The 27,959-nt window shown below is 50.3% G+C and overlaps 1 protein-coding gene across 1 annotated transcript in view; it reads right to left on the bottom strand.

Annotated features, from left to right (window-relative positions):
- Positions 1–6,458: 6,458 nt before the first annotated feature.
- The window catches only part of GALNT14 (polypeptide N-acetylgalactosaminyltransferase 14), a 223,392-nt gene continuing 201,891 nt past the window's right edge, over positions 6,459–27,959 (bottom strand). The window contains exons 12-15 of the mRNA XM_027113916.1: positions 26,540–26,623; positions 25,912–26,056; positions 8,250–8,369; positions 6,459–7,035 (exon numbers count right to left, since the gene is read on the bottom strand). Coding sequence (XP_026969717.1) covers positions 6,877–7,035; positions 8,250–8,369; positions 25,912–26,056; positions 26,540–26,623 — 508 coding nt within the window. The 3' untranslated portion in view covers positions 6,459–6,876. The remainder of the gene's footprint in view (positions 7,036–8,249; positions 8,370–25,911; positions 26,057–26,539; positions 26,624–27,959) is intronic.

Genomic DNA, 27,959 nt, shown 5'->3' with positions numbered 1-27,959 from the left:
GAAGAGCAGAGGGTCGGAAGCAGAGCTGGAGACGTCTCCTGGCTGTTGGGGTGCGGTGTGACCACCGTGTGAGTGTGGAGGGGGTTCTGGGGGTGCGGGGCCGGGCTGGACTTCTCTGCCAGGCCTTACTCGCATGCCTGTCCTCTGTCCTTGTCTATGACACCACTGGCGCTGTGCATGACGTGGCCTCCCACGGAGCTCTGCACGGATCATGGCACACACAGGGCCTAGCACACAGGTGACAGAGCCGTCAGTGTGAACCCACGAGCAATGAACACACAGGCTGAGGCAGCACCAGGAAAGGCAAATGGTGATTGCAGGCAACAAAGGGCCAAGGCCAGCGAGGGGCACTGCCATTCCCTCGCTGCCCTCACTGTAGCTCTTTTCTTCCTCCCCTCCTGGCCCACCACCAATTCAGAATCAAAGAGCAGCGCTGCCGGGGGTTCTCCTGGCAACCCCACAGAGTCTCAGGCCCCAGCCTGACCTCTAAGTGACTGCTGAGGATTGAGGATCGAGGCTCAGCCCTCCCCACTCCCAGGTCCTGCCCTCTGCTCTGGAAACTGATGTGTAATTCTCACAATAAACCTATAACAATGACCAACATTTTTAGACATAATACGTGCCTGGCACTGTGCTGAGAACACACATGAGTCATTTCATTTAATCTCACAATAAACATATGAGATAGGTACAATTATTAGCCCCATTTAGAGAGGAGAAAATTGAGTTCAGAGAAGTTAAGTAATTTGCCCCTAGTCACACAGCTAGGAACTGGAAGACCCAGGATCTAAGTCCATGGGACCAGCTGCTGTGCTTTAGAGGAGCGTGTTGGCCAAAGAAAAATGGGAGACCAGGTTCAAGGGAAGGCTTTTTTCTTTATGTCAGGGTAGGAGAAACCGGGACCCTGTTCAGTTAATGGGGAGGGGGTAGCAGAGGGGGACGCATCACTGCAGGAGCAAGAAGGGAGGAAGATGAAGGCGCAGGTGAGGGGTCAAGAATGAGGAGGGGGAGGGGAAAGAAGGGGAGGGGAAAGAGGAGGGAGCTCGTTCCTCAAGGCCCCAAACCCCTCCACTAACCGAGGAGAAAGTTATTTTCAGTATGAGGCAAGGCAGGAAGTTGGGCCTGGGTGGAATGGAGTTCAGTCTCCTGGCTGTGGGGAGAGGCCTGGGGCATCGCCTCAAGCTCTGGACAGGTCTGCAGAATGGAATAAAAGGCCCAGCTGAGCTGGCTGCCCCCCCGATCTTACACCTCAGTGCTGTAAGTGAGGACAGCTTTGGAAAGAGCTTTGTCTCTCTGTTGACGCCTATTTAGCCCCTGGCTTTCAGCTCATATGGAGGAAGGGACCTATTCTTTCCTCCAACCTGGGGATGAATGAAGGCCCACTGGTGAAGCCACTGTGTCTTCTGGAGGGAACGGAGGTGCAGTGCACACTAACACCCCAACACCTTGCTCGGCCATCACCAATGGCAGCCCTTTGCCCCAGCGCTGTGGCCAGCCCAGGGAGAGCTGAGCTCTTGGAAGCTGGAATTTCTCAGAAGGCCAGCCAGTGAGCCTTTTGCAGGGGTGCTCAGGGCTCCTTGCTGTGCTGGGCGGTGAGTTATTGCAGCCTGTTAGCTTCAGCAGCAGGTGGAGGCATCCTGGGCTGCGCTCCTTCCTGCGAGCGAAGCCAGGTAATAGCTACTGGCTCCAATGAATAAGGTAACCAGCCCTTTCATGGCACAGAGGATGCATCTCTCATCCAAGGTTTTTTTTTTTCCCCTCCTTTCTTTCTTCATTATGTTTGTAATTTTGTTTTATTATTTCCCATTGGAAAGCTGTGAAATGAAAATGATGCAATCTACTGCTGTGAAATAATGTCGTGCTCGAGTCCTTTTCCAATAAGCCCTGAGGTCTGCTCTGTGACGGCTTCATTAAATTAGTCGGCTCCATGGCAAATGGAAAAGCGCTGGGAGCTTTGGATTTTGCTAATCCGAATTGGGCTGCCTGAGACCTTAGACCCCCAGGGAGCTCGAGAGGTTGGCTCTGCATGCTGGGGAGAAGAGGCTCCCGCCTACCGTGGGTGATGCGCCAGAGGCCACCACCTGTGCACGGCTGCCAGACCTCCCATGCAACCCTTCGCCGTGCTCCTCTGCGTGCCAGATGCTGCCCCAGGTGCTGTCACGTGCCAAGGGACCCGACAGGTCAGGGCACTGTCTCTCCAGGAGCACAGTGTGTGGGGTTGGGGAACGGAGGAGGCGTAACTGCGCTGCAAGTAAAGTATGATGGAGCACAGGTGAAAGGTGAGCCTCTCCTTGAAGGCTGGCCAGGACTCAGATCACCAGATGCCGGTGAATATGCCTGAGATAGTTGCAGGGGAGATGTGAGTGCTTCCCACTTACCCTCCCATCTCCATCCCCCGGAGTTTATGAGAACAGACTCTCCCTTGCCAGGCTCTATTGTAGTATTAAAGATTTCCATTACTGATAGTTCTTTCTAGTTAGTGCTTTCAGTATTAATCTCCGTCATTATGAGATAAAATATGCATGATCCCTAAATCTTTGTGTATTATAACGAGATTTCATTGTTATAAATTCGTCTTCTCAGTCCTCCATTTCTGCCTTTGCTATCTTTTTAAAACTCTAATGTCTGGTAGCTATAGCCAGGAGGTAATTAGGAAGTAGCACTAAAGAATCATGGGCTTATTCTCTCACTCACTCAGAGAAATTTATTGAGGGTCTACGCTAAGACATGGTCCCAGAGCCAGTGGGAAAGACAGTGGTGACCGCTAATTATAGCACTAAGGAATTTTGGTCTGAGCTGACACAGGAAAGCCCCCTTCCACAAACACCTATAAATATTGGATAAAGTTCAATAAAACAATTTGAAATCACAGCTGCATTTGAAAGGAAGGAAAGAGAAATTCCAGATTCCAAAAATGAGTGGGAATTCAAAGCCAGCATGGTGAATGAGAGCTGAAAGGGAGTGGAAGCCAGATATCTGTGGAATCAGGACTGGGGTTTCAACACCCCAGTGGAGGCAGATATGAAGACCACAGCTTCATGAGTGGCTGGGGACAGAAATGGAACCCTACACTACACTTAAGTGGGTGCTCAGAAGGGCTAAACAAACCCCACCTACCAGCTGGCATGGCAGCAGGACAACAATTTGGGTAGAGGAAAGATAATCTGCAAAGGATCAAAATCCAAGCACAGATGTGGGGTCCAAATTCACTGAACTTTCCCAGTGTGGAAACTACAATTGGAAAAATCAGTGTACACACTGGTTTGAACTCAATGGAACCCAACAGAGGCAAACTTGAACCTTCCCTGAGGCATGCTTCCACAGCCCAGAGGCAATAACTCCTGCTGAAGATGAGCTCACACAGAGAAATTACACAGTACATAAGAAAAGAAACTGCCGAGAGAGTGAGTCTCAGCGTCAATGTGGCACCCAGCGTGGCCACCTACGCTGACTCCAGAACTACTGAAAAACTCCCGTTTCTGCCCATCCACTCAACACCGTCATCCCTCCCACTCTAATCCAGGTACTGGAGAGTGCCTGAAGCCCGTCTCTCTTCTTTCCAGTTCATAAATGTATACAACGCATGTATAAATTCCCTTTCGTTTAATTCACACACCACACCATTTAGATACCTAGGAGCCCACATTGCACATGTCTGTTCGCGCTAGCCAGAGGCAACCACTGGTGAGGCGTTTCTGCCACACCTGGCCACCTTCTCGCCCGGCAGTGTGATGAGACTGCTCCAGAGTGGTGACTCCCCAAGCTGGGTTTGGGGTCTCTATCTTGCTAACCCATAAGATAGGAAGAGAGCCGGTCCTTTTCTGCTTTCATATGCTGATGTCATTGACAAACTTTCACTTTCACTTTCACCCACAATACTGCTGGCCTACACAGTGAGGCGTTCCAGGTTCCTGAACTCTGGCATTCAAACTGAACGATCAGAGTTGACCAAGGACTCTAATTCAGCACCCACTCAAAGACCTTACTGCCCGGCAAAGCTTGGCCACCCTTGCTCCGCTGCATAATTGCAGGACACAGGAATCTCAGACGGGGGCAGGTTGCCGTCCCACCCAGGTATCATCAGCTTTGCCTTGAATCGGTGGAGCTTTGGAACTGCTGCTATTCTTGCTTTTAAATCACAAATTACTCTTGCTTTGGCTCCATCACCATCAACTTACTGAAGAAAGGGTATTTGGATAACCTTACACAGTTATAGGGATCCGTATTGGCATCAGCACTTTTTTTTTGTTTTTTTTTTTGTGGTGCGCGGGCCTCTCACTGTTGTGGCCTCTCCCGTTGTGGAGCACAGGCTCCGGACGCGCAGGCTCAGCGGCCGTGGCTCACGGGCCCAGCCGCTCCACAGCATGTGGGATCTTCCTGGACCGGGGCACGAACCCGTGTCCCCTGCATCGGCAGGCGGACGCTCAACCACTGCGCCACCAGGGAAGCCCTGGCATCAGTTTTTCAGTTCTGCTTTCCACTAAGGAGGTCGTAAGATGCATACCCTGCAGCTCAAATGTGAACCTTTGGTGTCTCGATTAGCAAACTACCCCCCCACGTCCTTCACGGAGTCTTTGTTACCGTCCCAGCTTCTTTCACTAGTAAGAGGAAGGTCAGTGGGATCCCCGAGCCTTAGCTTTTCTGCCACATCTAAGCAGCTGAGATTAAAAAATAAAATGTTTGTCCCTCTGGGGCAGAGGCCTCCGTTCCTGTTTCCCCATTTCCATGGGTATTCAACAGAGACCTATGGCCACCTACACTCTGTGACTTTACAGGGGGAGTAAAAGGAGTAATGTCCCTTCCTCTTAGACAAGGAGTCGTGTTTCCAATCACACCTGGAGGAAAATATTCACTGAGAGCTTGATGTGCCTGACTCAGCGCTGGGGCTAAAGTAAGTCACGAGCCAGCTTTCCTGCCACCGGGGAACTCCCAGACAGGCACAGCTACAGAGGGAGACAAGGACACGGATGGGACAATACCAGCTCCTTTAGTTATTTCAGTGCAGAATCTGTTTCCCCTATTTAGGGGAGAGGGCGCTGGTGAAACTGTCTGTTCTTTCTTCTCTGCAAAACTGGTTTAAACCCGGTGGCCCTGTAGCTTGAGCAGCCAACAGAACATCTTCTTCTATAGGTGTCTTTATCACATGGCCTCCTCGCCTTTCCACAGTGGGGCGTAGCCAGCCCCACGGAACAGTCAAATCGTAACTAAAGAAGGCAACAGGAGGATTGCATAAACAACCCCAGCCGAGGACATGCTGGATCTGCACTCAGCCCTTCACTCTCCACGTCTGCAGTAGTCCACAGTCATGGAGTTTTTAATGATGAGCTTGAACAACGGCCAGCACGGAAGGCTTTCTGGATGAAGGGGAGACAGACACCTGTTCGGGGTATAAGATGGGAGATGGATTCCGAAGTGGATCCAAATGGCCCCCACCTCCTGGTACCAGCTCTCCTGTGTAATCCTCTCCCCTTGAGTGTGGCTGGGCCTAGCGGCTCACTTCTCTCAAATAGAATGTGGCAAAAGTGATGGGAGGTAACTGGTGAGACGAGGCTGGAAAGGACTGTGACTTGCGTCTTGCTGGTACTCTTGCCTTCCTGGCTTGCTTGGCTGGTGGCTGGGTTAGAGAGGCCGACATGGCAAGGAACTGAGGGCAGCTTCTGGCCAACAGCGAAGGGCCACGTCCTACCAACAACCACGGCCACACCTTGACTGCAAGCTTTCAAGTCACCCTGAAGCAGGGGACCCAGGGAGGCTACGCCCCATAGAAACTGTGCGGCCAGAGATGTGTGTTGCTTTAAGCTGCTAAGTTTTGGGGTCATTTGTTTCTCGCAGATAGATAGCTAAAACCATTACTAATTAGCACGTGGTGAACTTACCTCGGCCGAGAACGTACGGGCAATTCCGGGAACTTTTAAACATGGGTCGGTTCTTTTCTTAAAGCCTAGTTACTAAGAATGCACAACCACCATACCCAATTCCCAGAACACACTGGGGATTTGTTAGAGGAAGAAACTCCCACACCGATGGCCACAGACTCTAAAGCCATCAGGGCCCACAGAGACGCCTAGAGCAGTGATTCCAACCAGGGAGGAGCCTGGACCCCGCCCTGGACCTACTGCAGTGGGATCCCCACAGGTAGACCCTAGGGCTGCTGAATCGTTGCAGTTTCCCCAGATGAGACAGTGTATCCCTAGGTAGGAAACACCGCTGTCCTTCGCCTCCCTCACTTGATGTAACAGGAGATGAAGGGCCAGAGAAGTTACGTGTCCTCTCCAGGTGGCACTGCCTGCCAGCGGCAGCTCAGGATCAGAGGGCAGGTTTCCCATCTCTCCGTCCTCTTTTCCCACCCCCAACAAGGCCCCACCACCTGCCCACCCCGACTCAAAGGAGAACTCAGCCTAGCTCTGAGCTAACCTAAGTGGAAACAAAGGAGGAGAGACACAGACAGAACTTCCACGGTTCCTTTATTTGTTTTGAAAAGCACCTCCGCCCTTCGTCTCTCAGTCGAGTCCTGGCCTAGTGACGACGAAGGCTGCTCTCTCTGGCCTCTTTTGTTAAGACAGGGAACCACATCAACACTTCCCATCGGATCTCTGCCTCCAGGTACCGTGCAGGGGCAGACCCAGCCAGGACTGGAACTTAACGGCCTTGAGAACACGGGGATCTGTCTGTCTCTGAGTTGCTCTTGGCTTGCAGTCTCTTCCTACATCCTCCCTGACAGCCGTTCCTGTCCGGGGGCGGGGGGTGGTGTTCTGCCTTCGCCTCCCCATTCAGGGCTTCTGCAGTAGTTCGGGGCTGCCTGCAGCCTGGTTTCCAGTCCGATTCTCATCCGGGGAAGCACCACCCCACGGCCCCTGCCGGTTCCGACACGGATCTTCAAGAGCTCACCAGGTCCCAGTGCTGGCTCATAAGTGAGGACTCACACGGATTGACAACGATCTCCCTGCCGTTCTCAGTGCCATCGCCAAACATGTCTGTGTCTAGGCAGAGGTGGGATGCCACATGCTCGATGCGGGAACCAGTCTTGGTCCATTGCTGGGAAGATGGAGAGGGGAGAGGATGAACCAGAATTCTCTGGCTAAGGTCCTGGGTCCTAGCAATAGTATTGGGAGTTCCAGCGTAATCAGAAATGTTGACACCACATGGCTAGGGTCATCCAGAGACTTGACTTCATGGTCTCATGGAGGAAGAAAACTGCAACTAATTGCCTTGCCAGGTATTGTTGTTGGTTTTCTTTTTTTTTTTATCGGATTAAAAAAAGTAAAAGCGAAATCAATATGTTTGCTAGGAAAACTCATTAGAAGGCAATAACTTTCCAAGCCATAGGCCAGAAAATGTGAAGCGAGTTAGTCACAGGAGCAGCTAAAGAAATGATCCACGCTCGGTATCTGCACCGTCATGAAGAAGTGGGTGAGAATGAGGAGGGGGGGATGGCGAGGCAGCAGCGGGGAGGGGCTCCTGGGCAGCACCTGAAGCCGAACCTCTGCTCCTCCAAAGTGCTTCAGCACACGAGGGGCCCAAGTAGAGAGGGGGTCTCGTGCTGCTGCTTCCCAGACTTCACCTCACTGGACAAGGAGGGAGGGGATGGACACGTATTGGGGAGCTACCACTGGCCAGGTATCATGGATCATCTCAGTGAATTGCTCTAAACAGCTACCCTGTGTGATGGGCATCATCAACCTCATTTCATAGAGGAGGAAACTGAAGCTCAGAGAGGTCCAGTAACCTGCCAAGGGTCACACAGCCAGTGAGCCGTGAAAATGGATATTTGAATCTCGGTCTCTCTAACACCAGGACCCAGTTGGCAGGAAACTGAGTGGAGCCAACACTGTGCCGCCAGAGAAACTAGGCACAAGGTACATCCAGAGTGCTGTGAACTTTGCTGGACGTCCTGCCAGAGGCCAAGGCCCCCGAAGGCAGAGGTTCGAGTCTTGTTCATCCTTGTGGCCCCGCAGGCTCTGTCCCAGTATGCTCCTGCTCTGGGATCCTGAGTGGGCGTCGGAGCAAGACAGGGCAGTACAAGATACACACGCAAGCTGAGGTATAGCGCGGTCAATAGGCTTTCACACGGCAGCGGATCGCTGCTGTGGGCACCACGGATGGTATCAGAGGCCCCTCCCTCCCTCTCCTAACCAGAGGACCTCTTCCTTATCAACCCTTCCTCCTCTGAAGCTTCTCTCTTTTCCTGCACACGAGACTTAGACCTACACCGGCGGCCACGCCCCAGGGCAGACGCGCTGAGCACTTACCTGTCTGTCATCTCCATTCTTGCAAAGGACAAGAACCACCGGGGCGCCAGGGAACAAGGTGATGACTGACAGGCACAGCTCCTCCTGGAAGATCTGCTGGGTGTATGTGAAGGCCCAGATCTGGAGGGGAAGAGGCCAGAAAGGGTCACCTCAGGATGCTTGGAAGCCACCCCTGCTGGGATACTACTGTGCCTACGTGTGACAATTAGCGCAGCTTGGTACGAAGCACTGGGCGGGGCGGGGGGGCGGTCCTAGCGGGAATCGACTGTCAACAGGCGACCTGGGAAAATGCTACTCAAGAGCCAGAGGTTCTTGGGTCACACCCTCGGTGAAGTCCCTGCCCCTCTCCCAAGAAGGGGACTGGCCTGGGGCATGCAGGCTGCCTCTGAGAGGCAAGGACCAATTCTGGGCTTTGGGAAGGAGACTGAAGGACACCCCGGCCGAACTGCATGGTCTCCAGTTTCTCCGTTCGGATTGGTGTCTGTTCCCCACACTTGACATTTCACATAGCTACCCGGCAGGTCACACCCCACATCCTCCCAGCTGTCTTTAGAATGTCCCTTCTTTGAAAAGGAGTCCAAATTGGCGCCCTGAGAACGTGAGAGTTGTGACAAGAGGCAGATGGAGGGGCAAAGGGAATAAGGAGGGGGTGGGAGAGGAGAAGGAAGGAAAGAAGGAAGTTGTGAGAAATAAAATCATTCCAAGAGGGCGCATGCACGCCAGCACTCCAGGAGAACAGAGCACTTGGCCCCGGACCTCCTGCATGGGGAGCAGCTAAGGAATCGGATGGACGTGCAGAGTTCTGACGGAGGCGAAGGGAACGGGGCATTCGGTGAGGTTCATTACGAGGAAGGAGGAATGTTTCCTTCAAGCGCCAGAGACCAGAGAGCAACCAACTGCTGAAGCAGCCCGGGCCACCGCCCAGCTCTTCGATCAGGGGCGGAAATGCTGGCATAATAGTTGTCAAACGTGAACCTTCAAGAGGTTTTTCCTAGGTTGTAAAACAGGGATAACATCTGTCCTTTGTCTTATCATGGGGTAACGAAGACTTGTGAATCGGATGCCCCGAGGGGAGCTGCAGAGAGGACCCCTTTAAGGGCTGTACCTCTCCTCTTCCACGACACCCTTACCGTCCAGTGGACCTTCTGTCCCTGCACCAGGCCACTTGGTGTCGAGAGACGACCTAGACCAGAAAGTACTCCCTGGGGAGTGGATGGAAATAGAGACGAACAAAGACTGGCTGTGAGTTGAGAATTCCTGAAGCCTGGGGATGGGTACACGGGGTTCTTCATACTCTTCCACTGAGTTCGATTTCTGTATCTATTCAGTTTTTTTTTTTTTTAAATAATAAAACGTTAGGAAATGTACTCTTCTGGCCTTGTGAACATGACCATGCTACGCAAACCATTTGCCTTCCTCCAGGGTAAGCTGCAAGGGGAAGACGCCTGTATACATGGAGGTAACGTCAGAACCATGACAAGATGGCTAATAGAGGCTCACATTTCTTGAGCACCTACTATGTGCCAGGCACTGTTCTGGGAGCTTTACACATGTTAACTTAATCACAAGACTCCAATTAGGTAGGTGTTGTCATTATTCCCCTTTTACAGAAGAGGAAGGTAAGGCTCAGAGAGGTTATCCTAAGTCAGGTACAGAAAGTGGCCCCTACACCCACTCTCCCCAACAGCTCTGCTCGAGTTACTGCTGCCGCTGGGGTCATGGCTCGTTCCGGGCCCTTTGATTCAGTTTAATCTCGGGAGACCCCTCCTCCAGATCGTAAATATTAAAACGATAGATCAGCTCCTCCTTGACAAGAGATAGCTGGCAGGAGCTTCCCCCTCTCGGCCACTTCCCAGTGGCAGCCCCTGTGGGAAGGGAAACCAAGGTCACACCCCGTGTCGGGGGCCGGGGAGGGGGCAGACCAGAGAGTAGGCCCCTCCCCTGACACTGATGGGAACCGGGCAAGAGTATTAACGGAGGCCCACCCGCCGCGGACGCCACACCAGGCCAGGGGACACGTGTGGCACTGGCTTCCAGCCTGGGCTGCCCCCCTTTACTTCCCACCCCACCTCTGTCCGCCACTGTGAACTCCCAGCCTGCATCTCCCTGCTTGGTCACTCCCCTCTCAAGGGTCCCCCTAGGGCCTGGGTGTGTGGACCCGGGACACAGTCTATCCTCTGGAACGGACCCAGGGGAGAGAGATCCACACAAGTCCCGAAATCAGGCTCGGGTCATTAGGGTGGTGGATTCTGGGGTCCTACACATTTGGGGAGTGTAATGCAGAAGGTGGACACAGGTCCTAGGCGTGAGCCCTGAGAATTCCTTGGCCTGTGGTGCGGGGGGAGAGCAGGGCCCAGGTACAAGGGCAGGGCTGCCAGGGGGCCATTTGCCCAGGCCCACCGTACCACTGGGCTCAATGTTAGACTTCTGCATTGCCTGGAAATGAGGATAAACACACAGTCACCGACATGGAAAGAAGATGAGGCTCATCGCTCCGTCCCACTACCCGACCACACAGCTTGCAGTGAACCGTGAATTAGCATCTTAAAAATAAACCCTGTGATTATCTTACGACCACTACAATACACTAGCTTTGTGTTTTTTATGTTAAAAGCATTAATTGATTAAATATAAAAACTTAAAATATACCACAATTTCTGGTAGCCCATTTTGGCACTTTTTTTTTTTTTTTGCGGTACGCGGGCCTCTCACTGTTGTGGCCTCTCCCGTTGTGGAGCACAGGCTCCGGACGCGCAGGCTCAGCAGCCACGGCTCACGGGCCCAGCCGCTCCGCGGCATGTGGGATCTTCCCGGACCGGGGCACGAACCCACGTCCCCTGCATCGGCAGGCGGACTCTCAACCACTGCGCCACCAGGGCAGCCCTGGGCACTTCTTTTTGAATATCCTTAGGGGCTTCAGAAACCAGAAGTGCTGAGGATGGCGTGGGGTAGGGTGGGGAGTGGTGGTCCTTTTAACTCTGAGACACCCCATCCACAAATGCCTTCTGGGAAGGAATGTATATGGTACCCTGGGGGCTCTGAGGAAACCACCTCAAGACGCTCGGGGGAGAACGTGCACAGGCAGAGACAGGTATTGAAGCCCTCATACTATGTGGACTTTCCATCAGCTGGTGCTTTACTGGCATCGAAATAATTCAGCCTCGCAATTGCCCAGAGGGACGCAGCTCTGTGGCCACACATATGCAAGAGAAGAGAGTTAAGGGGGAAGCAGAACATGGGAGCAGGTGGGGAAGGAAGCAACGAGAGGTTTTCCGATTCCTATTCTGCGGCCTGTCAGGCTTTGCAGAATGGTCGGTGATGAATGGGTTTATTAAATGAATCTCAGAGTCAGAAATGAATTCAGGAAGGCGGCAGTGGTTGTTCAGGCTGGCCTGGCCTCGATCGGTGAGCACTGACGGCTCCATTTCGGGGACTGGCAAAGTCACAGCCTTCAACCCAATGCACACAGACAAGGCCATATCCATGGAAGCTAACCCAGAGGCCATCCTGGAGGTGGTGTGGGATGCCTTGCCCCTCTGGGACGGGCTGGTAAGGGGTCGAGGAGGAGGCAGTCCATTCCTCGCCCTCCAGCCTCTTTGCTGCTGCCCTGGAAGAGGGGAACCGATGCTGGGGAGGGGATGGTCCAGGCCGGACAGCCTGAAGGCCTTCTGTGCTCGGAGGAAGTCTCTGGAGCTGCCAGTGTGGGTGGGAGACAGGAGTGACCCGTCACTGGGGGAGGAGACTTCTCGCTAGTAAATGCTCACCTGGCCACGGCAGCTAGCCTGGGGCTTACTGTCCTGCACTGGCTGGAGAAGCAGAGAGGAAAGATTTTCTTCAGAGGAGATACCTGAAGGAGTAAAGTTCTGAAGGGAGCAGGCGTGAAGCTAAGCTGGGGCCCAAGCCCAGGGGCTGATCTTAGAATGGTCCAGAGCCACCGCCAGTAGGCAAGGGCACTGCTTTCCAGCTGGGGTGCTTTTGCCCCTAGCCACCTACCCAGGGGACAGCTGGCAGTGTCTGGAGGCATTGTTTGACTATTATGACTAGGTCGGGGCTGTTACTGACACCTAGTGGGTGTGGTCAGGGATGTTGCTAAACATTCTACAATGCACAGACAGTCCCTGCAACAAAGAATTACCTGGTACTAATGCCAACTGTGCTGAGGTTGAGAAACCCTAGCCTAGCCTTTTTTTTTTTTTTAGTTTTTGTTGGATATAGTTGCTTTACAATGTTGTGTTAGTTTCTGCTGTACAGCAAAGTGAATCAGCTATCTGTAAACACATATCCCCTCTTTTTTGGGTTTGCTTCCCATTTAGGTCACCACAAAGCACTGAGCAATAAATTCTCATTACCTAGCCTAGTCTTAAAAGCTTGGTGTCTGGAGGCGGCAGGGCCGTGTCTGAACCCTGCTCTGGCGCTACTAGCATATGACCTGGGTAGCCTTGGTCACCTCCTCTAAGCCTGCTGTGAAACCCCCATCTGTGAAGTGGGGGTTACTGTGAAGCTGAAACAAGCAGATGTTCGTGGAGCACTCAGCCCACTGCCCAGCCCCTGGAGGAGAGTCTCCGTGAACCATCTTTTTCCAACACATGGGAAGGAGTGGTTGGATGAGGACAGAGAAACATTGTCATGTGGACAGACGTTAGGGGGCTGTGTTTTCCTTAAGGCAGAAGCATACATCATTTTCTGCTGGTGGTGAGTTCCCTGTTCAAAAATTCTCCCGTGTGGAGAAGAATAAACAACAGAGAAGAAACAGTGGATGGGAGGCAGCCCTGCTGGCTGTGCCGTGGTTAGACGGCCAAAGTAACTCGGTGCCGAGGGACGCTTCTGTTCCTGATTGTTCACCTTCCGTTGTTTACGTGACCCTCACAGCCACCCTGGGAAGTAGGTACGATTGGATGGAAGGCGGACTGAGGTCAGTGGTTGCTCTGGGCAATGCCAGGGGTAGACCCTGGGGTTGACTGTGAATGCGGGACCTCCCTGGTGAGACGGGATCTGAGCCAAGCGCGTCCAAGGCCACAGGCTGGCCTCAAACCTCGTAGGCCACACTGGGCATTGCCCTCGTCCATCAACACGTCCTGAAGCCTGCTTCAGACAAGATGCTGGGAATGAATGAGTGGGTCCAAGCGAACCTTTAGTTCAGCTGACCTCTTGATGCGCCTGTATGGCTGCGGGACCCCCAGATGCACTGACTGGCTGTGCGGGGGCCCTTCATCACCCGCAGGGACAGTCAGCCGTGCCCTGGTGGGGGCCCTCTGACCAGGGGCGGCTCTGAGACACGCTCCTCTCCTTCAACTGGGACTAGACTCACTTTGGGGATCTTTGTTTCCAGTCCATCGTGTCCTTTCCTCCCAAGTTGTAAGAATACACCCAGTACATACTGTGTTAGGCCAGGCTGTTGGACTCTGGAGTGACTGCCGGGGCTAAGACCCTGGCTCGCTTGTTTTTTAACCCCATAAACGTGGGTGAGTTACTTAACTCTGCGCCTCAGTCCCCTCAGCTCTGAAATGCAGATCACAGCAGCCCCGTACTCGGAGGGTCCAGTATGGTGCTGAACAGGGAGCAAGTGCTCAGTTACTCTCCGCCCGTTGGCTGTGATAGTGGAGGATGCCAACAGGAGGAGAGACGGCCCTGGAGATCCTCCTTTGGAAAACTGCCTTTGCTTCGCCTCCCAGGACAGATGCCGGAGAGGCAGTCGTGATGGGGCCATTCCCAAGGGTGTGCTGAGAAAGCTGGGGAGGAAGGGTGGTGTCAGGCAGGGAAGGTGACCGCTGGCAACCTGTCCCACTGGCAGACTCACCGAGAGGTGCCAATGTGAGTCTGGGTTTGGGGGAAGAGCTTTGATCTTCATCTCACCCACCCAGGCTACCTAGTGGCCTGCACGCATCCTTCACAAGCCAGTAGCCTGAACTGCCGGGGATCCAGGTGGGAGGACACACTAAAAAGTTTTTCATTTATGTTTTTTCCCTTTCTTTAAATGGGGATACAGTGAGATTGGTGCATCTGTCTTCTTTCTATCTTTCACAAATATTTTTCCAGGGAATCCAATAAAATTGAGAGGAAACTTACTACCCAGAAGGCTTCTGGGGCTTCACATATTTACAAACTGATGATGTATTTCTCTTTCTACCCAAGGCATCAGGTTGCTGCCATCTTGAATACACACGCAGGTTAGATATTTTGTTCCCAAGGTTGACGAACCAGCCAAAGAAAGGGAAAGGAGGGAGGGTGAGGGGTGGATGGGGCTGCGGTGGAGCAGGGTCATGAGCCAGCATTGGGGCCAGAGGACAGCCATGGTTGGACGGTCTCCTTTCAACAATGAGGACAGCCATGTGCACAGGGACACGCCACCTGGAGAGTCAGTGGCCAGCTGGAAGCAGAGCTCAGGGCCCCCGAGCCCCATCCTCTGCTGCTCTTTCACCCCACGTGTTGAAGACGCCGGAATCCACCACCCAAATAACCCGAGCCTGATTTCGGGACTTGTGTGGATCTCTCTCCCCTGGGTCCGTTCCAGAGGATGGACTGTGTCCCGGGTCCACACACCCAGGCCCTAGGGGGACCCTTGAGAGGGGAGTGACCAAGCAGGGAGATGCAGGCTGGGAGTTCACAATGGGGGACAGAGGTGGGGTAGGAAGTAAAGGGGGGCAGCCCAGGCTGGAAGCCAGCACCACGCGTGTCCTCTGGCCTGGTGTGGCGTCCGCGGCGGGTGGGCCTCCGTTCATACTCTTGCCCAGTTCCCATCAGTGTCAGGGGAGGGGCCTACTCTCTGGTCTGCCCCCTCCCCGGCCCCCGACATGGGGTGTGACCTTGGTTTCCCTTCTCACAGGGGCTGCCACTGGGAAGTGGCCGAGAGGAGGAAGCTCCTGCCAGCTATCTCCTGTCAAGGAGGAGCTGATCTATCGTTTTAATATTTACGACCTGGAGGAGGGGTCTCCCGAGATTAAACTGAATCAAAGGGCCCGGAACGAGCCATGACCCCAGCGGCAGCAGTAGCTCGAGCAGAGCTGTGGAGCCAGGTTTCCAAATCCTGCCTTACTTCCAAATCCTCACTTACTAGTGTGTGACCTTGGAGAATTTTCTCCAGGTCTCACGTTCATTATCTGCAAAACGAGGATAATAGTAACACTTAATCGGCTTGACGTGGCCTCTCAGAGACAGAGAGGTAGGGGCAGGAGAGAAGGTGAACGAGGCACAGGAAGGGGTCTGAGGGGCAGATGCAACTTCTCTGGACAGGCCACGAGGCAGGACAAGCTGAGAGACGCAAGAGCGGAGAAGAGGCAAAGGAGGGTTATCACCTTAGCAGGAGGCGCTGGGAAGGAGGACGACGGGACGGGTGGTTTACGTAGGAAAGAGCAGCAGACACCGAAAGCATGAGAAACGTAGTGTAAGTCAGTCCTGCAAGGGTATATACTCCACGCACACACGTGCACACGCCCAGAAACACATGCACACGCCCACACACTTGGGGGACGAGTCTAGCTGAAATTGCTGTGCGGATTTCTATCAGTGGGTTCAACGCCTTCAGAATACTTGGACAGGCATCCCAGGCCTGCCGTTGGCCGCGCGTCCCGCTAGGAGAGGGCTGTGTCTAACCCGGCATAATCCCACCCGGCACCCCAGCATGCAGCCTGGTGCCCAGGGCACCATGCACACTCGGCGGGTGTCATCTGTTGAAGGGAACTGAACATCGTCCTGTCTCCTGTGTTCTTCCCATATCCTGAATTCGCACTGCTGCCACACACACCCAACTGTTCTCTCCAGAGCACAGAGGAGTGACAGCTTGGCACGATTTTCTACAAAAGAACTCTTCGCTCACTTGAACCCTGTTACTCTGCTAAACCTTAGTTTCCCACAGCGACAGCTTTCTCCTCTCCCCTTTCGCACTCCGCTGGGACGTCAGCCAGAACAGGTACCACTCTCCTCTAGTCAAATAAAGGCCTGGCAGCTTCCCCCTGGGCCAGGCTATTGGGTGGCTCCTCCCTGAGCCCCAGAGATCCTATGGCTCCCCCACCACCTTCCTTATGCAGCCAAAGACATGAAGTACCAGAAAAACCCCTACTTTGCTGGAAACAGAGGCGGCAAACTTCTGTCTCAGGGAAAGGGGGATGATAACGTTTTGGCTGTTTGCGATCCCCATGAGCAGGGCCCACACATGGATTCAGAAGACAGGGATGTGTGTTATCTACTCACACATTCTACAAAACGCCACTGACAAGTGGTATCATTCTCAACCAGGCTGCCACACCTAAAGTGAAACCGACACCTCTGTCTCCTTCCCCTTTTCCTGCCTGACTCAGGCAGCCCCCTTCCATGTCTTGCTGGAGCGGAGATTATTTTTGGAAAAGATCTCAGCAAGCTGGAGGCTGGTGGTGCGATGCCTCAAATGCCAGGCTGAGAGTGTGGGTTTCTGTGGCAGACAATGGGGAGCCATTGAAGGCTGCATGGGGATGGGGGACAATGGTTTGGTGATCACATGTTACTGGAGGCTGTGGCCAGCATCTAACACAGTGGTTCCCAAGCAGGGTGGTTCTGTCCCCCAGGGGCATTTGGTAAAGCCTGGAGACAGCTTTGACTGGCAATGACTGGTATGTATGGGGTGCTCCTGGCACCTGGTGGGCAGAGACCAGGGATGCTGCTAGACGGCCTACAGTACACAGGATGGTCCCTACCACAGAGTGACCCAGCCCCAAACGTCAAGAGTGCCGAGGTTGAGGGCCGCTGATCTGGCATGAAGAAGCGAATGTTGGGGCCATGAGCAGCTATTCTTAGGGGAGAAGGGACGGGATTTGCAGGAATGGGGGATGTGGGAGAAAGAGAAGCCATGGAAGACGGACAGGAGAGAATTAGTGGCGTGATGAGGTGGCCGGGGAGCCTGACGGGCGCTTGGAGCCATCTGTTGGCTTGAGTTTCCGAGGCGTTTGCTGTGGTTGTGGACTCACTAGATCACCCTGTGTTTGAGAGGGAGAGTCCGGCAGGGATGTCTCAGTGTAAACCCGCCATCCTGGAGCCACCTCCTGGGCTCTCACAGCCTCCTACCCCTGAGGATAAAAGTCAGTCTCCTCAGCTGGGAAAAGGGGCCATGACGCGCCTCTTCCCTCCTCTCCAGTCTTACCTTTGCTGCTCCCTCACCATTCTACCCCTCTGACCACAATCTCCCTGCAGCCTTTCAAAGGCACCCTGGCTCCCAGCCCCGGCCCTTGGTACATGCTGGATTTGCCCACCTGCCCTTTCTTCCCTTCGTGACCTGGCCTATTTCTACTCATCTCTCAGGATACAGCTCATTTTCAGGTCCTCTGGGAAGACTTCCCCAATCCTTGTGTAGAAGTTGGATATCATCTCTCTGCACTTCTATAGCACCGAGGACCAAACTCTCTCCAGGACAGAGATTATATCAAAATGGCTGCTGACTTGCTTCTTTTTGCATTAGATCCCTCGAGGGGCCATGGTGGCCTGCAACCTAGCCCTTCACCTATGCATCTCCACAGTCAACAGAGTCTACACAGACGTTTGTAGAGTGAATGAATGAATAAATGAATGAATTCATGGATGGATGAAGATACAGAATTTGTGAATCAAGAAAACAGAGGAGGAGAGAGGGAAGATGGCGGAAGAGTAAGACGCGGAGATCACCTTTCTCCCCACAGATAACATCAGAAATATATCTACATGTGGAACAACTCCTACAGAACACCTACTGAATGCTGGCAGAAGACCTCAGACCTCCCAAAAGGCAAGAAAGTCCCCAAGTACCTGGGTAGGGCAAAAGAAAACAGAATAAACAGAGACAAAAGAATAGGGACGGGACCTGCACCGGTGGGAGGGAACCGTGAAGGAGGAAAGGTTTCCACACACTAGAAGCCCCTTTGCGGGCGGAGACTGCGGGTGGAGGAGTGGGGGAGCTTCGGGGCCGCGGAGGAGAGCACAGCAACAGGGGTGCAGAGGACAAAGCGGAGAGACTCCTGCACAGAGGATCAGGGCCAACCGGCACTCACCAGCCCGAGAGGCTTGTCTGCTCACCCGCCGGGGTGGGCGGGGCTGGGAGCTGAGGCTCGGGCTTTGGTCGGAGGCAGGGACAGAACTGGGGTTGGCGGCGTGAACACAGCCTGCAGGGGGTTAGTGCGCCACAGCTGGCCGGGAGGGAGTCTGGGGAAAAGTCTGGACCTGCCTAAGAGGCAAGAGACTTTTTCTTACCTCTTTGTTTTCTGGTGTGCGAGGAGAGGGGATTAAGAGCACTGCTTAAAGGAGCTCCAGAGACGGCCGCGAGCTGCGGCTAAAAGCGTGGACCCCAGAGACGGACATGAGACGCTAAGGCTGCTGCTGCCGCCACCAAGAAGCCTGTGTGCGAGCACAGGTCACTATCCACACCCCACTTCCGGGAAGCCTGTGCAGCCCGCCACTGCCAGGGTCCCGGGATCCAGGGACAACTTCCCCGGGAGAACGCACGGTGTGCCTCAGGCTGGTGCAATGTCATGCCGGCCTCTGCCGCCGCAGGCTCGCCCTGCATCCGTACCCCTCCCTCCCCCCGGCCTGAGTGAGCCAGAGCCCCCGAATCAGCGGCTCCTTTAACCCCATCCTGTCTGAGCAAAGAACAGACGCCCTCCAGCGACCTACACGCAGAGGTGGGGCCAAATCCAAAGCTGAGCCCCTGGGAGCTGTGAGAACAAAGAAGAGAAAGAGAAATCTCTCCCAGCAGCCTCAGGAGCAGCGGATTAAAGCTCCACAATCAACTTGATGTACCCTGCATCTGTGGAACACCTGAATAGACAACGAATCATCCCAAATTGAGGAGGTGGACTTTGAGAGCAAGATTTATTATTTTTTCCCCTTTTCCTCTTTTTGTGTGTATGTGTATGCTTCTGTGTGAGATTTTGTCTGTATAGCTTTGCGTTCACCATTTGTCCTAGGGTTCTATCCATCCGTTTTTTCTTTACTTTTCAAAAAAATTTTTTTTCTCAATAATTATTTTTTATTTTAATAACTTTATTTTATTTTATCTTATTTTATTTTCTTTTATCCTGTTTCTTTCTTTCTACTTTTTCTCCCTTTTATTCTGACCCGTGTGGATGAAAGGCTCTTGGTGCTGCAGCCAGGAGTCAGTGCTGTGCCTCTGAGGTGGGAGAGCCAACTTCAGGACACTGGTCCACAAGAGACCTCCCAGCTCCACGTAATGACAAATGGCGAAAATCTCCCAGAGGTCTCCATCTCAACACCAACACCCAGCTTCACTCAACGACCAGCAAGCTACAGTGCTGGACACCCTATGCCAAACAACTAGCAACACAGGAACACATTAGCAGAGAGGCTGCCTAAAATCATAATAAGTCCACAGACACCCCAAAACACACCACCAGATGTGGACCTGCCCACCAGAAAGACAAGATCCAGCCTCATCCTCCAGAACACAGGCACTAGTCCCCTCCACCAGGAAGCCTACACAATCCACTAAACCAACCTTAGCCTCTGGGGACAGACACCAAAAACAACAGGAACTATGAATCTGCAGCCTGCAAAAAGGAGACCCTAAACACAGTAAGATAAGCAAAATGAGAAGACAGAAAAACACACAGCAGATGAAGGAGCAAGATAAAAACCCACCAGACCAAACAAATGAAGAGGAAATAGGCAGTCTACCTGAAAAAGAACTCAGAAAATGATAGTAAAGATGATCCAACATCTTGGAAATAGAATAGAAAAAGTGCAAGAAACATTTAACAAGGATCTAGAAGAACTAAAGATGAAACAAGCAACGATGAACAACACAATGAAATTAAAAATACTTTAGAAGGGATCAACAGCAGAGTAACTGAGGCAAAAGAACAGATAAGTGACCTGGAAGATAAAATAGTGGAAATAACTACTGCAGAGCAGAATAAAGACAAAAGAATGAAAAGAACTGAGGACAGTCTCAGAGACCTCTGGGACAACATTAAATGCACCAACATCTGAATTATAGGAGTTCCAGAAGAAGAAGAGAAAAAGAAAGGGACTGAGAAAATATTTGAAGAGATTATAGTTGAAAACATCCCTAATATGGGAAAGGAAATAGTTAATCAAGTCCAGGAAGCAAGAGAGTCCCATACAGGATAAATCCAAGGAGAAATACGCCAAGACACATATTAATCAAACTGTCAAAAATTAAATACAAAGAAAACATATTAAAAGCAGCAAGGGAAAAACAACAAATAACACACAAGGGAATCCCCATAGGGTTAACAGCTGATCTTTCAGCAGAAACTCTGCAAGCCAGAAGGGAGTGGCAGGACATATTGAAAGTGATGAAGGAGAAAAACCTGCAACCAAGATTACTCTACCCAGCAAGGATCTCATTCAGATTTGATGGAGACATTAAAACCTTTACAGAAGCAAAAGCTGACAGAGTTCAGCACTACCAAACCAGCTTTACAAAAACTGCTAAAGGAACTTCTCTAGGCAAGAAACACGAGAGAAGGAAAAGACCTACAATAACGAACCCAAAACAATTAAGAAAATGGGAATAGGAACATACATATTGATAATTACCTTAAATGTAAATGGACTAAATTCTCCCACCAAAAGACATATTGGCTGAATGGATACAAAAACAAGACCCATATATATGCTGTCTACAAGAGACCCACTTCAGACCTATAGACACATACAAACTGAAAGTGAGGGGATGGAAAAAGATATTCCATGCAAATGGAAACCAAAAGAAAGCTGGAGTAGCAATTCTCATATCAGATAAAATAGACTTGAAAATAAAGACTATTAGAAGAGACAAAGAAGGACACTACATAATGATCAAGGGATCGATCCAAGAAGAAGATATAACAATTGTAAATATTTATACACCCAACATGGGAGCACCTCAATACATAAGGCAAATACTAACAGCCATAAAAGGGGAAATATACAGCAACACATTCATAGTAGGGGACTTTAACACCCCACTTTCACAAATGGACAGATCATCCAAAATGAAAATAAATAAGGAAACACAAGCTTTAAATGATACATTAAACAAGATGGACTTAATTGATATTTATAGGACATTCCATCCAAACACAACAGAATACACATTTTTCTCTAGTGCTCATGGAACATTCTCCAGGATAGATCATGTCTTGGGTCACAAATCAAGCCTCAGTAAATTTAAGAACATTGAAACTGTATCAAGTATCTTTTCCGACCACAACGCTATGAGACTAGATATCAATTACAGGAAAAGATCTGGAAAAAACACAAACACATGGAGGCTAAACAATACACTACTTAATAACGAAGTGATCACTGAAGAAATCAAAGAGGAAATAAAAAAAATACCTAGAAACAAATGACAAAGGAGACACAACTACCCAAAACCTATGGGATGCAGCAAAAGCAGTTCTAAGAGGGAGGTTTATAGCAATACAATCCTACCTTAAGAAACAGGAAACATCTCGAATAAACAACCTAACCTTGCACCTAAAGCAATTAGAGAAAGAAGAACAAAAAAAAACCCCAAAGTTAGCGAAGGAAAGAAATCATAAAGATCAGATCAGAAATAAATGAAAAAAAATAAAGGAAATGATAGAAAAGATCAATAAAACTAAAAGCTGGTTCTTTGAGAAGATAAACAAAATTGATAAACCATTAGCCAGATTCATCAAGAAAAAAAGGGAGAAGACTCAAATCAATAGAATTAGAAACGAAAAAGGAGAAGTAACAACTGACACTGCAGAAATACAAAAGATCATGAGAGATTACTACAAGCAACTCTATGCCAATAAAACGGACAACCTGGAAGAAACGGACAAATTCTTAGAAATGCACAACCTGCCAAGACTGAATCAGGAAGAAATAGAAAATATGAACAGACCAATGACAAGCACTGAAATGGAAACTGTGATTAAATTCTTCCAACAAACAAAAGCCCAGGACCAGATGGCTTCACAGCTGAATTCTATCAAACATGTAGAGAAGAGCTAACACCTATCCTTCTCAAACTCTTCCAAAATATAGCAGAGGGAGAAACACTCCCAAACTCATTCTACAAGGCCACCATCACCCTGATACAAAAACCAGACAAGGATGTCACAAGAAAGAAAACTACAGGCCAATATCACTGATGAACACAGATGCAAAAATCCTCAACAAAATACTAGCAAACAGAATCCCACAGCACATTAAAAGGATCATACAACGTGATTAAGTGGGGTTTATTCCAGGAATGCAAGATTTCATCAATATACGCAAATCAATCAATGTGATACACCATATTAACAAATTGAAGGAGAAAAATCATATGGTCATCTCAATAGATGCAGAGAAAGCTTTCGACAAAATTCAACACCCATTTATGATAAAAACCCTCCAGAAAGTAGGCATAGAGAGAACTTTCTTCAACATAATAAAGGCCATATATGACAAACCCACAGCCAACATCATCCTCAATGGTGAAAAACTGAAAGCATTTCCACTAAGATCAGAAACAAGACAAGGTTACCCACTCTCACCACTCTTATTCAACATAGTTTTGGAAGTTAGCCACAGCAATCAGAGAAGAAAAGGAAATAAAAGGAATACAAATTGGAAAAGAAGTAAAGCTGTCACTGTCTGCAGATGACATGATACTATACATAGAGAATCCTGAAGATGCTACCAGAAAACTACTAGAGCTAATCAATGAATTTGGTAAAGTAGCAGGATACAAAATTAATGCACAGAAATCTCTGGCATTCCTATACACTAATGATGAAAAATCTGAAAGTGAAATCAAGAAAACACTCCCATTTACCATTGCAACAAAAAGAATAAGATATCTAGGAATAAACCTACCTAAGGAGACAAAAGACCTGTATGCAGAAAATTATAAGACACTGATGAAAGCAATTAAAGATGATACAAATAGATGGAGAGATATACCATGTTCTTGGATTGGAAGAATCAACATTGTGAAAATGACTCTACTACCCAAAGCAATCTACAGATTCAATGCAATCCCTATCAAACTACCACTGGCATTTTTCACAGAACTAGAACAAAAAATTTCACAATTTGTATGGAAACTCAAAAGACCCCAAATAGCCAGAGCAAGCTTGAGAATGAAAAATGGAGCTGGAGGAATCAGGTTCCCGGACTTCAGACTATACTACAAAGCTACAGCAATCAAGACAGTATGGTAAAGGGACAAAAACAGAAATATAGATCAATGGAACAGGATAGAAAGCCCAGAGATAAACCCACACACATATGGTCACCTTATGTTTGATAAAGGAGGCAGGAATGTACAGTGGAGAAAGGACAGCCTCTTCAATAAGTGGTGCTGGGAAAACTGGACAGATACATGTAAAAGTATGAGATTAGAACACTCCGTAACACCATACACAAAAATAAGCTCAAAATGGATTAAAGACCTAAATGTAAGGCCAGACACTATCAAACTCTTAGAGGAAAACATAGGCAGAACACTCTATGACATAAATCACAGCAAGATCGTTTTTGACCCACCTCCTAGAGAAATGGAAATAAAAGCAAAAATAAACAAATGGGACCTAATGAAACTTCAAAGCTTTTGCACAGCAACGGAAACCATAAACAAGACAAAAAGACAACCCTCAGAATGGGAGAAAATATTTGCAAATGAAGCAACTGACAAAGGATTAATCTCTAAAATTTACAACCAGCTCATGCAGCTCAATAACAAAAAAAAAAACAACCCAATCCAAAAACGGGCAGAAGACCTAAATAGACATTTCTCCAAAGAAGATATACAGATTGCCAACAAACACATGAAAAGATGCTCAACATCACTAATCATTAGAGAAGTGCAAATCAAAACTACAATGAGATATCATCTCACACCGGTCAGAATGGCCATCATCAAAAAATCTAGAAACAATAAACGCTGGAGAGGGTGTGGAGAAAAGGGAACCCTCTTGCACTGGTGGTGGGAATGTGAATTGGTACAGCCACTATGGAGAACAGCATGGAGGTTCCTTAAAAAACTACAAATAGAACTACCATATGACCCAGCAATCCCACTACTGGGCATATACCCTGAGAAAACCATAATTGAAAAGGAGTCATGTACCAAAATGTTCATTGCAGCTCTACTTACAATAACCCGGAGATGGAAACAACCTAAGTGTCCATCATCGGATGAATGGATAAAGAAGATGTGGCACATATATACAATGGAATATTACTCAGCCATAAAAAGAAACGAAATTGAGTTATTTGTAGTGGGGTGGATGGACCTAGAGTCTGTCAGAGGTGAAGTAAGTGAAGTAAGTCGGAAAGAGAAAGACAAATACCGTATGCTAACACATATATATGGAATCTAAGAAAAAAAAATGTCAAGAAGAACCTAGGGATAAGACAGGAATAAAGACACAGACCTACTAGAGAATGGACTTAAGGATATGGGGAGGGGAAAGGGTAAGCTGTGACAAAGTGAGAGAGTGGCATGGATATATATACACTACCAAATGTAAAACCAATAGCTAGTGGGAAGCAGCCGCATAGCACAGGGAGATCAGCTCGGTGCTTTGTGACCGCCTGGAGGGGTGGGATAGGGAGGGTGGGAGGGAGGGAGATGCAAGAGGGAAGAGATATGGGAACATATGTATATGTATAACTGATTCACTTTGTTATAAAGCAGAAACTAACACACCTTTGTAAAGCAATTATACTCCAATGAAGACGTAAAAACAAAAAAAATAAAACAGAGGAGGTTGCCAAAGCTGGAAGCATTGATAAAATCTCCAAGGAACCAGTTACAGAGAAAAGAACAGTGAACTGAGAACTTGGGTGATTACTCACCATAAGTGTATGAGAGTGGGGAGAGGAGCCAGCCAAAAAAAACAAAAAACAAAAAAACAAAAGGGGGTGGAAAGAACAGGATTGCAGGACAATCGGGATCATGCGGTGTCTCCAGAGCCAGGAGGGAAGCTATAAGATGGATGTGTTTTCATGCATCCAGCAGGCCAAGTGCTACAGAGGCTGAGACAGGCTGTGAATTTGTCAGTGACTCTTTAAAAGAGTTCTATCCTCAGAGGGGAGTACACTGACCCACACTGTTGATGAAACAGCTAAGGCACAAGGAAACCTTTCCGAGAAGGGGCGACGATGGTCCCTCCCGACGTGGGGAAGCAGGAGACAGCACAGGTGGAGCCACAGGCCTGCTGAGGCAGAAAGGGGATGATCGACGGCCCTGCCCAGAGATGGGGGCAGTGGATGATGGGGAAGGCTGTAGCACATCTGTCGTGACTGTCTGGAAGTCAGGGTTAAATCAGCGGGGAGACCCACAGAGCAGGCATTTTACCTGGAGACAGTGTCACCCAGCAGGATGCTTTTCTGTCTGCATCTCATATTTTTGAGGTAGCTGTGCTGCCCACCCTGCCTGATCAGCCCACATTTACTGCCAGCAGCTTGGACACCAATGACATCCTCATTAAACTCCTGCTAATTTAATGGTTAATTCCTATAGGCGCTAAGTTGCCCGGTGAGGCGTCTTTCAGAGAAAGTCTGTGCATTTGGAAACCAAGCGGAGTGAACCCAGTCCGCGGGGTTCGTGCGGGGGGATCGTGCTTCTCTTGCTCTGCTGTTAAGCTCCGGGTATAACTAGACACCTGATTCATGTAGAAGCAGGAAATAGAGGCCAAGTCCATTCACATGTTCAAGTATCCCCAGCCAGTTACCTTACCTGGGACTTTGCATCCTTGTCTTCAGTCTTGACACAGGGGCTTAACTTGAGGTTGGAGATCTCTTGGTCTTTCTGCTTTTGAGACTCTAGGCACTTCTGCCTCTGTCGGATGCTGCCCTTCTGGATGGAGGAGTCCTTGGGTACTCTAGAGGAAAGCCACGGGAGGGATGAGAAACCACTACTCTTTGGATTAGTAGTAGCAGCAGCAGTTGGAGAGGTCGGGCAGTGTTTGGAGAATGGCAGGGGCATTTCGCCCCGGCTGTGTTACAATGACTTGCGCTGCTCGGGGCCTGGGGATGGGGGAGGGGCCGCTAGCAGCAAGGCAGCAGGGAACAACCCAGGAGACTGGAGCCTGGAATGGAATCAGTGAGTCCATGCCCTGAGGTCACACCCCAGAGTTCAAAGCCCAGCAGCTGAGAAATACTGCTACAGCTAACCTCAATCCCTCATGCTACTGATTAACAGAATTCTCTTTCTGGTTTCAGGGATAAGCGGAGCCAACTGGCCTTAGACCTCCATATACTTAAAAGCCCTCATCCAGATGGCCACAGGGGGTCCCTTCTCCAGACTGAGTCAGCGGAGGGTCTCCCCCTGCAGCTAGCAAAGGCTCAAACCACAGGGCGGATACCTGAGTTCCGGATAGACGTTCTCCAGGTACCACTTGAAGCTCCGGCACTGCAGGTTCTTCCTCAGGTTCAATCTGCTCTCAATACTGGGGGCGAAGGGGGAGGGCAGACACAGAGACAAAATACAGCTGTGTCAGAGATGGGTACGAGCAACATGGACCCAGGAGGTACCAGCCCTCCAGGCTGGGAGGCGTACAGCACTAACCGTGTCCATGCTCTGCACCCACGTCTCCCTGGAGGGTGCCGGAGAAAATAACCGAGAGAGATTTTGAGAGCTCCAGACGGAGCTATGGAAACACTTAGCAATATCTCACAGTGGAGCGGTCATGACACCAAAGATTTGTGCTTTACTTGGAAACAGAATTTGGGGGTGTTTTTACTTTTCATTAAAAACGAGGCTATGAGAACATTCCGCGTGTTGTTAATTCACCGCCGGGGCTCTGGGTCTACTTCCAAATCTCTCTTTGGATTCTGCTGTTGAACTGCCATCCCCCCGACGCCCTGCCTCAACCAGCCCAGCCTCAAAGAATCCTCTTCGTCAGCTGGTTCTGGGCTTTGGTCATGTATTTGTTCATCACGTATTTCCTGAGTACCTAGTACGCGCCAGGCATTGTGCCCAACGTGGGACGTGATGGTGAACTTTCGAGCAAGAGAGAGACAGGTAACGAACCAGGTGCTCACAGCCCGACGTGGATGTGGGGTGGGAGCACCTCAGAGGCGGCCCCATGCTTGTCGGGTCAGTGGTGGTCGAGTGGTAATGTGGAAGCTGGTATCTGGAAGGAAAGTGGACGTTGTCCAGACAAACCAGAAAGTGGGTGAGGTGGGGGCCCCTGGTAGTGCCAGGGGAATAGCAGAGAGAGATTAGTGCACATGGAGAGGGAAGGGGTCTGTTGGCAGGAACAGTGGTGCAGGTTAGAATGTGTGTGTGTGAACGGATGTATGTGGGGGCATGGGAGAGGGCAGGTGGGTGGGAGGAGAGATGAAGATGCAGACCATAAAAGGTCCTGTGAAATACTGTGGAGGAGCTTGGACTTCATTTTCAGGGCAATGGGATGCCATGGATGGGTTCTAAGCAGAGAACAATGTGGCGCTGTTAGCCCTTTAAGAGGTGCAGCCTGCACCGCAGGACAAGAGCCAAGACTGCAGGTCTGGAAACCGAGATCAGAAGTGTGCCTGAAGGGGGCTGGGTGGGAGAAGTCTCATACCAATGGGGTAACATAGAGAAAGGTAAGGGGTCCCAGGGGGTCATGGGTGGGCCAGGTGGGAGTGATCGCAGGGGATAGGGGCACGGCCTCAGGTCACAGTCAGAAGAAGGGGGAGGGGAGCAGCAGACAGCGATGCAGGCAGCTCTTTCATGAAGCTTGGCTCTGAAGGAGCAAAAGACTGGGTGTAGGTGATGGGCAAAGCTGGACTGAGGGAGAG

This window comes from Aethalodelphis obliquidens, unplaced genomic scaffold, assembly GCF_003676395.1.
Source record: "Aethalodelphis obliquidens isolate GAN/ISIS:26980383/991018 unplaced genomic scaffold, ASM367639v1 scaffold12, whole genome shotgun sequence".
Taxonomy (NCBI): Eukaryota; Metazoa; Chordata; class Mammalia; order Artiodactyla; family Delphinidae; genus Aethalodelphis; species Aethalodelphis obliquidens.
This window is presented reverse-complemented; position numbering and strand designations above follow the sequence as displayed.